At 36.7% G+C, this 9,868-nt stretch overlaps 1 protein-coding gene across 3 annotated transcripts in view; it reads left to right on the forward strand.

Moving 5' to 3' along the window:
* PolA2 (DNA polymerase alpha subunit B) overlaps positions 1-9,868 on the forward strand; it is a 136,439-nt gene that overhangs the window by 77,437 nt on the left and 49,134 nt on the right. For 2 of the 3 annotated variants that reach the window (XM_068371134.1, XM_068371132.1), the window contains exon 3: positions 5,467-5,536. In XM_068371134.1, the coding sequence (XP_068227235.1) occupies positions 5,467-5,536 (70 nt within the window). The remainder of the gene's footprint in view (positions 1-5,466; positions 5,537-9,868) is intronic. The other variant, XM_068371133.1, reaches the window with a different exon arrangement.

Here is a 9,868-nt window from a genome sequence, read left to right on the forward strand (position 1 = left end):
TGTGTATATACGCAGTACAGCATTGGATCAAAGCAAGTAGTAGTCCCAGTGCCTTTTGGTTTGTCTCATCAAATAAAGGCTTCAGGTGCCTCGGTGAGGGTGAGAACCAAGATAATTAATTCCATAACTCAGGTGGTGGAGGATTCCTCTTACCGTGTGATGTTGGGGACTGTGTTTATTTATTTTTAGTTTAGGCTCTTGACCAAGCCTTCAGCGCCCCTTAATAATTTCTGGGCAAGAGCTTTGTTCCTTATTTTCTAGTGAGGAACCTATTTGCAATTATGTACTCATATTTGACAAGAAATGAAAGTCTTAGAATAGGAAAAGTATATTGACTCTAACAAAAGTTTATTGACTTTAACCATTGAATGAATAAATGGAAAATCGTGTTCAGGAATACACACAGGCAGAAGATTAGCTAGTCAATAGGCACGTGATAGAAATAATAAAACTAAACGTGGGCAAGGAATTTAGAAAGCGTAGTATTATTCTACATGAAATAAATGCCAAGGATTGGACAAGGGGAATAATTTCCTCCTCGTGTACATAATGATGAAATGAATATTGTTATTATTATTACTAGCCAAGCTACAACCCTAGTTGGAAAAGCAAGATGCTATAAGCCCAAGGGCTCCAATAGAGAAAAAAACAGCGAGGAAGGGAAATAAGGAAATAAATAAATGATGAGAACAAATTAACAATAAATCATTCTAAAAACAGTAACAACGTCAAAACAGATATGTCATATATAAACTCTAAAAAGACTCATGTCAGCCTGGTCAAAATAAAGGTGATAACTCATGTTACGTGTGTTAATATATCGTGATGCATATGGTGCAATTCTGAATGATGTTTGTCTCACACTTAACCTGTATAACTTAATTCAGCCGATCACATCTGTGTCGGCTGAATTAAGTTATACAGGTAAGTGTTCGAAAATTAATTTCAAATTTAAAAATCCATTTTTTTTTTTTTTTTTTTTTAATATGACAAGGGTTTATTATGAAACCGTTATGGGAGAATATTGAAAAATATCGAGATGGGATTGGAAGTGGTAATATGAACTTAATAATTAAAAAGGTTACTAGAGACCCAATAAGGGGAAGCTATCAGGGATGTCTAGTATAAAAGAAAAATTTCAAAGTGTAATATATTTATATGATGGAAACGAAGCATGCTTAAAAACTTGCTGGTGGAGTGGGCAGTTTGGTGTAAATTCAGTGATCTTTTATTATAGTGGTTTTTCTTCTATTTTGTACCTGCATAAAACTTGAATTTACTATTATTATTAAGCAAATAAATCGGTTATTTCAGATTGAGACTCATAATGTTTCTTATTCTCGTATTCATATGTTCATTATTATTATTATTATTATTATTATTATTATTATTATTACTTGCTAAGCTACAACCCTAGTTGGAAAAGCAGGATGCTTTAAGCCCAGGGTCCTCAACAGGCAAAATAGCCCAGTGAGGAAAGGAAACAAGGAAAAATGAAATATTTTTAAGAACAGTAACATTTTCTTCATTGTTCTTATCCTCACCCCCATTTTTTTTTTTGTTGCCACCTCCCTTCTAATTTTACTACGTGCCATATTTTTCCTTTTTTTTTTTTTTTTTACCACTATGTCTGCTAGCTTTTCCGTTATAATTGAAGTTGAATTAATTTATTTTCATTCACTAAACATTTACTATTTCTATCCCATTGCTTAGTTGTTGTTTTTTTTATACTATCCTACCGAACTTTTAGCATTCCCTGCTGCCCCAATGATCTTGTTCGGGCCTAAGAATGGTGTGGATCATCTTTTCACCTATGCTAACTTTTTATCACTATCTCCCGTATATACTTGATAGCAAATATCTGGCTATACATAGAAATATATTCTCACACTGCTGTCTGATCACACTCGGCACCATTGACAGACATAATTAATCGGTCTCTCCCTGTCGCTTGGATTGGGATCGAAGTAGTCTTACCATGGTAAGTGGGGATACATCGAAAGGAATTATTAAGCCGTCGTTTTTATGGGTTGCCCGTATATATATATATATATATATATACAGTGTATATGCGCATTTACACGTGTTTTTCATATATTTTCATGAGCCATATATACCTCTTAATATCTGGATTCTCTCTATCTTGTGATCCCAGTCCCGAAGGGGAATCAACTTTTTATGATAATAGCTTCTGGTCTTCCAGGGATTCGAACCAGGAACCAAGAAACTGAGGTTCCAATGACTTGGGCCATGGTTCGATTCCTTGTCCGACCGAAAGCTATTATCATAAAAAGTTGATTTCCCCTTGGATCTCTGATCCCGAGGTAAAAATAATCCAGATATTAATTCCATCTATTACAATCTACGCAAAGTGCAACTTAATGAATGATAAAAATTGATAAACAGAGGCGCACGACTGATAAAAGGGGTTTCGGCCCTAATAAATTACACCTATACTATAATGAATTACACTGGCTCCTTTGAATAGAGTTTAAGATATGTGCAATAATCCATCAAGTTATCAGAACTACACGTCGAAAATATCTAAGCATTGCTACAACCGTGTAGACACGAGAATAGTTACATATGGTTTCAAATTATTGGAGCCAAATACATATCTACTGAAGATTCTAGAGCTTTCAAGTATGCGACCCCAAGATTATACAACAAGCTCCCTTTAGACACCCGAAAGGCTGAAGATATTAAAGCTTTCAAGACGAAACTGAAGGCTTTCTTGTTTTCTGAGTGTTTCGGTATTGTGAATTTGAGAATTAACACGAATACACTATGATTATATGATGTTCCAAATAACTAAGAAACTATACGACAAACAGATCTTAGTACTGCACTGTGATTGGTCAGTGACCACTTTCCTCTTGGTATGGGTAGAAGAGAGACTTTAGCAATAGCTCTTCTAAGAGGACACTCCAAAATCAAACCATTGTTGTCTAGTCTTGGGTAGTGCCATAGCCTCTGTACCATGGTCTTCTACTGTCTTGGGTTAGAGTTCTCCTGCCCGGAGGTACACTAGGGGATACTCTTTATATTTTATTTCGCTTTTTGTTGTTAAAGTTTTTATAGTTTATATAGGAAATATTTATTTTAATGCTACTGTTCTTAAAGTATTTTATTTTTCCTTGTTTCTTTTCCTCACTGGGCTTTTTTCCCTGTCAGAGCACCCGGCCTTATAACACCCTGCGTTTCCAACTAGGGTTGTAGCTTAGCAATTAATAATAATTATAGAGTAAAGTAGGATGCTTCTAAAGTTGACGTCGTTCTGAAAATGTTGCCGTCCAACATCGATCAATAGTGAAAATAGCAATGAAATCCACTGTCTATGCTGATAGCAAAGTGTTTGATATATATTGACATTACCCTGTTGTGAGATAAAAAAAATTAATTTTAATCATGTATATCTAATTACTAAAATTTCAAATGTTTTATTATTGTTTTTAATTTTACTAAACTAAATATCTCGTGGAACAGACTTTAAAAGATAAAGGCCACTACGTATTAAGAAAGTTTCCATACAATAATTTGCCCAAATGTGAAAATCATATTCTCTCTCTCTCTCTCTCTCTCTCTCTCTCTCTCTCTCTCAGAAACACGGTAAACGAGTTCAAGAATAAGTTAGACAAGGTCATGGGAACTCTAAATGATTTAACTAAATCGCTCTACCAATGAGCAAATGGAGTCTCTGCGGATGGACTAAAAAGACAGCCATCCAAAATCCTTGCATATCTCTCTCTCTCTCTCTCTCTCTCTCTCTCTCTCTCTCTGTATATATATATATATATATATATAATCAGCATAAATGTCTCTCATGGAATTTAACAGTCGCTTTTATACGACGGGAACAAGAAACATTCCGATACCATAGTTGTGGGACAGGCACTCCGCTCCAGGATCTGCTGGAACTCCTTTTGAAACGGCTTATGGGAGATGGCCAACAGGATACCTCTCCTCTTTGATCTAAAAATTCTAAATCATAATTACATTGTCATCGAAAAAGGCATCAGTTCGATGAATTTTATTTGATATGCATTATTTTAGAGTTTGTTTCCTCATTTTGGGTTTTCGGGTTTTTTTTTTTTTTTCAATTAATAGTTTCAGAAGATTATACGCCATTTAAGATTGAATCCTTCACACACGTCTTACTCTTGTCCAGAATTCTTTGAAATACGTTATTTCTATTGTGAGTGTGCGGTCGAGTGGATTAAAAATTTCGGAATTGTTTGTTCGTTAGAGAAATGGATGAGATGGACCAGACGGGGAATAAGGAGGATATGAAGGGACTGGATGGAGGGGGGAGGAGGGGGAGGGGGTTTAGTTATGGTAGTTAGGGAGGGTTTTAGAAGAGGAGCGGGAGCTAAAGGCGTCTTGGCGGCGTGGAGGATTTCCTGACGAGAGTTTTGTCGTGGGATGGGGGAGGAGGCAGGGAGGGCCTCCCCTTGTGGTTGGGGGTAATTGGGAGGACGGTATGGCCCTGGGGCTCTCTCTCCGGTCTCCTCTGATAGCAGGGGTTGGGGAGGTGTAGTATGAGGAGGCGGAAGGGGCCAGAAGGAACCCACGCCATGTTCCCCCCCGACATCAGAGCGTCCGATTGGGGCCCCAAGAAGAGCGGCAGCGGCTAGGCTCGACAGTCGACAGTCCCTCTGCTGCCGCGTCCAAGCCACCTCCCGACATTTCGTCTGCTGCTGCCTGCTGCTGTCTCTTCTTCGAGATGGCTTCCAAAATCTGTCCTGGGGCGTCTCTATTTCGAGTGGAGGGATTTGCAGACCCCATTTTCCCCCCTGGGCCACCTGAAATCATTAATTCTCGTTGGGAGGAAGTGCCAAGTGCCGCTAGAAATCCATAGGAAATAGTGTGCCCCGAAGTGTCGCTTTTTTTTTAGTAGGTTGTGAATGTGTGTTCGAGAGAGAATGCATTTCAAGGCTCTCTATGGATCGGTTTAACCCGATGTATCACAGTAAAGAAAAAAAAAGAAGAAACGAACAAGATCCGCTTGGCCTTCACACGTGGTCCACCCATCTCTATCCAGAACCTCCGTCAGTTGGTCTTCGCGTCGTGATGCTGACGATGGGCTATAGAGGTGAGTAAATGCTTCGATCTCCTAATTCTGTTGGTTGTAGTTTTAAGTTCGACTTGATTGGTCCGATTCTATCCTCTTCTAGTGTTCGTTGTGCCATCTACAAATTATGGCCATTCACCCAACTACCATTTGTAGGAAAAAGGTTCAACGAATTTAATCCCATCTATTTTTATAGAGTTCCTTTGCATTTACGTATAACCGCATGTTTTAGAATGGTATGCACGTGTGTGTGTGGAGAGAGAGAGAGAGAGAGAGAGAGAGAGAGAGAGAGAGAGCAGACAGGTAGGTGGGTTGGTATTGTGAGATGAGTGTGTGCGTTGAAGTCACCGGTTAGAACAGAAAGCGTTCTTCCTTAACCGCGTCTCTCAACCTAGCAGCTCCTCGGTCTCGGTCCGAGATGATGACGATTTGCTGGCCGCCTACGGCGGGACTCCAACAACCAAGGTCAGTCCACGCATAGTACTCCTAGCTTACCTTAGCTTTTTTTTTCTTATCTTTTTGGATTTTTTGACTAACATTTAATTTTGGTTATATGCTCATTTTTAACATATAATTGTCATTATTTTTATCAGTTTTCAGTCTATTTTTTTTCTTTTGGATTTTTTTGACTAACATTTATTTCTGGTTATATGCTCATTTTTAACATATAATTGTCATTATTTTTATCACAGTTTTCAGTATTTTTTTTCTTTTGGATTTTTTTGACTAACATTCATTTTTGTTTATTCTCATTTTTAACGTATAATTATTTTTATTATAGTTTTTAATCTATTTATTGGTTCCATAACTTGAATATTTGAGAATGACATTTTTGTTTGTTATCTTTAATATACAATAGTAATTTGTTTAGTATATTCTACTTCCTTATTAGATTTAGAGATAATTACATTTATAGATGCATATTACATTATTCTCGCTAATTTAGAACGCAAAATTACTTTGTATTTATTTCTTAGTCATGTAAAGTGGTGTAGTATTTATGTAAATAAGTATATCACCCAAAATTATAAGTATTGTCTTGTTATTTTTAGAAATAAAAAAAAATCACATTGAATGTAAGAATAATTTGTTGCTGTATTATATTGTTTGCACAAAGCAGAGGTTATTGTTGGTATCTCTTATTTGATTATGTATTTTGAAGTATAATTTGCGTGACATCTCGGTTTAATACTTACCTCAGCCAAGGTGCTCATGGGTTTAGCACCTCTCTCTCTCTCTCTCTCTCTCTCTCTCTCTCTCTCTCTCTCTGAAGTATCAAACTCGTAATGCTATTTTAAAATGATAGAATTTTGGGAAAATTATATTTCCATCGGTTTTTATAAGTAATTAAAACTTATTGATAAGTCTGGGTTTCTGTATACTTTTGTCTATTAAAGTTATTGCCCGTTATGTCACACTAACTCGTAGATTTTCTTAAATTTGAATTTAAATCTCTCTCTCTCTCTCTCTCTCTCTCTCTCTCTCTCTCTCTCAATATTTGCTTTCACAGATAAAAACTATATCGAATTCTTTACAAAGCTATTTTGAATATATAAATTACCTTTATTACCTCAATAAGAATTTTGATAATAATGACTTCGCGTTCATGTGTCATTAATCTTATAATTTCGTTCGTATCTCATTTATTTCTACCAGTTTGCTTGTCTTTTCTTGGAATTTTATAGATACATTTATTTATTGGACGCCCCATCACATTTCTGGAACCTCGTTTATGTTTCATTTCTGGATATATTTCGTTAATGGATATAGTCCATCAGAAACAGGTTCCTTATCTAAGAGTCTTAAGAGGCCAAGGTTGTCGAAGACCAGGTGTCCTGGCTTGAAGACAACAAGAAGGAATGCTTAGAATGATGGCCGTAGTTAAAACTATCGTCGCTAGTAATTAAGGAAGAGTCCGTTAGTGATTATCAATGAAGATCTGGCCGTCTCTTCCCTCCCACCTTTGGGATTCTTATCTGCGTCCGGTTGATGTCTCCTGGAATGCTCGCTGTCACTTGAGCGATGTTTGTGCGTTTGTATATACGAGGTCTTTTGTGTCAATATGTGTAGGAGATGGTTTATATATATATATATATATATACATATATATATATATGTGTGTGTGTGTGTGTGTGAGTGTGTGTCAATTATATTGCATTGGTTATCCTAATTTATTTTGCCTATTGAGTGTTTTGACAAAGGTTTTAACAAGGATTCTTTAATTTATCTGTCAAATTTCTTATCCTTAGGTATGAAGTGTAAATGGATTTTATATCAAAAGAATTTTTAGTAGTTTAGATTGATAAATTAACGACCGGTAAAATCAGAAGGAGGTTTCTTAATGAATTTGCGATAATTAAAACATGAACGTTAATTTTAATGGCAACTTAAACGTAGGTATGCAACCGTTTCTTGGGAACTTTCCCATCACTCAGAATCAAATTCTCTCTCTCTCTCTCTCTCTCTCTCTCTCTCTCTCTTCTCTCTCTCTCTCTCTCTCTCTCTGTTTTGTGAATTGTTATAGTCGTTTGTGTTAAATTAGAATTATTAATACAGTATTACAGTTAATGCCAGTTTCTTGGAGGTTTGACTGTGTTCCTTGTAAATCTTATATTCATTGTCTTCCAAGTAGCATCAGCTGACATGTCAGTTGTATCCAATACAATCGAAGACCCGAGTGCCTAAATATGGGGTCTGGGTAGCTCATTCCATTGGATGGTTGCTGTATCCGAAATTGTCACCTGGTCTCAAGCAAATATGTCCGACCGTGAGTCAGTCTTCTCTCTCTCTCTCTCTCTCTCTCTCTCTCTCTCTGTATGTGGAGGAATTTGGTGTTTAAATTTGCTTTATTTTTTTTTACTAACCCCAGACATGAATAAGGACATGTCTGAAGCCTTTGAACTGCAGTGGTCTGGAAACGGCTGCATTTGTTTGTTGATTGAAATTATTGAAATTGCTATTATTAAAATTATTCAAAATATTTGTGCAATTATTTATTAATATTTTTATCATTAGAAATAAGATGGGAAAATATTTTAGCTTCGATTTTATGAACGTATCTCCCTTTCTAGATATTTCCGAGAATTCGGGTAGACATGTGCTTTACATGAGGTTATTTTTTGTTGTCATCTATATTTGGTGCATTGCTTCATTGCTTGTTTCTTAAACTTATTAATTATTTTGAAATAATTCCTGGCAATGAATTTTGAAAACGTGTTTAATCTTTCATGTATTTATAGAATATCTTAAAGTTTTGGGATAGTTTGAAAAATACGCTTATCTTTTATCTTTATTTTCTCTGCTGCTTTTACATTCAGCGGGCTCTATGCCAGCACGAGCTCTTGATTTTCTGCTCCTAAGTCGGTAAATTCAGCCAGAAGTCGCATACCCCCCCCCCCCCCCACCAAGTAGAGCTTCCAGCCTACCAATATCCATGAAACTTATTCTAAGTAATGAGAGCTTGATCTTCAGAAATGAGTGCAAAGGAAGAAAGTCCTCTGAGGGCCAGCATCCTTCCAGTTTCTTAACAAATTTTTGAGGGATGAGGTTGCAGATCCCACGACCTTTCTCTTTAACGTAGCCGGCACGAGTACCTATTTACGTTGAGATTACGCTGGAAGTGATCTGAGGACCCAGTCATCGTAAAAGAAGTGCTGCATCATCTGGTTTTATATATATATATGTGTGTATATATATATATATATATATATATCCACCACAATGGCATTTTAATATCGAATTCTACCTGTTGGAATGTATATCGACTGGAAATTAATTCATGATACAGCTTCTGACGGGGCAAAGAATCGAACCTATGCCTCAACCGAAACCATGCGTGTGGTTGGAGTCCTTAGATGCAATGGTTTCGGCTAAGAGGCATTGGTTCGAATTTTTGCTCAGCCAGAGGCTGTTTTCATAAATGAATTTCCAGTTGATTTACATTCCAACAGGTAGAATTCTATATGGAATGACATTGTTGTTGATATTTACATTGATTAAAATCGCGAGTGTTAGTGATATATATATATATATATATATTAGATCTATATATATATATTAGATCTATATATATATATATATATATTATATCTATATATATATATATATATATATTAGATCTGAGGCAATAGGCTCGAAGCTTGGTTAGGTGAGATGCATTTATCATAGTTGGTGTGACTTTTTGTATTTTAATTCCTAAGGTTGAGTGAATTCGATTTCAAGAAATGCGTTTTGCGTATTTCAATATATATATATATATATATATGTGTGTGTGTGTGTGTGTGTGTGTGTATCGTGTCATTTTACTTAAAGGCTACCTTATTAATCGACGTATAAGTATGTTCGGATCACCTGTAGAATTGTCACCCCCAAGGTCCTTCAGGGTGACGTATGTGCTATGTTTTTGAGTAGTGGATTTACTGATTTTATGAGAAAAATTCCAATTAATTTGACGTATTGCTTTTATTGCGGAGAGGAGCTAATGCTACAATTTTCCTCCTCATCTTTTACGAAGTCTCGGGTGCTGGGCATCGTTTGAAGAGGCTTTTTGGGGGTGTGATGACAGGGGTCTTGTTTGCTGGTTGTAACGAGAGGTTGTGGCCTTCCTCCTGGTTGTAGAACTTGTAGTTTTAGGCCTCGCGGTTGCCATGCTCATCCCAAATTCTGACGCCTATGGATACTTCGGGAACATCACCCCCCCCCCCCTCTCTCCCGGATTTGGGTCCTGACAAAAGGATACCGGGCGTAGAATTAGGTACCTGCTGTCCTCTCTCTCTCTCTCTCTCTCTCTCTCTCTCT

The sequence above is a fragment of the Palaemon carinicauda genome, chromosome 3, assembly GCF_036898095.1.
Source record: "Palaemon carinicauda isolate YSFRI2023 chromosome 3, ASM3689809v2, whole genome shotgun sequence".
NCBI classification, from domain to species: Eukaryota; Metazoa; Arthropoda; class Malacostraca; order Decapoda; family Palaemonidae; genus Palaemon; species Palaemon carinicauda.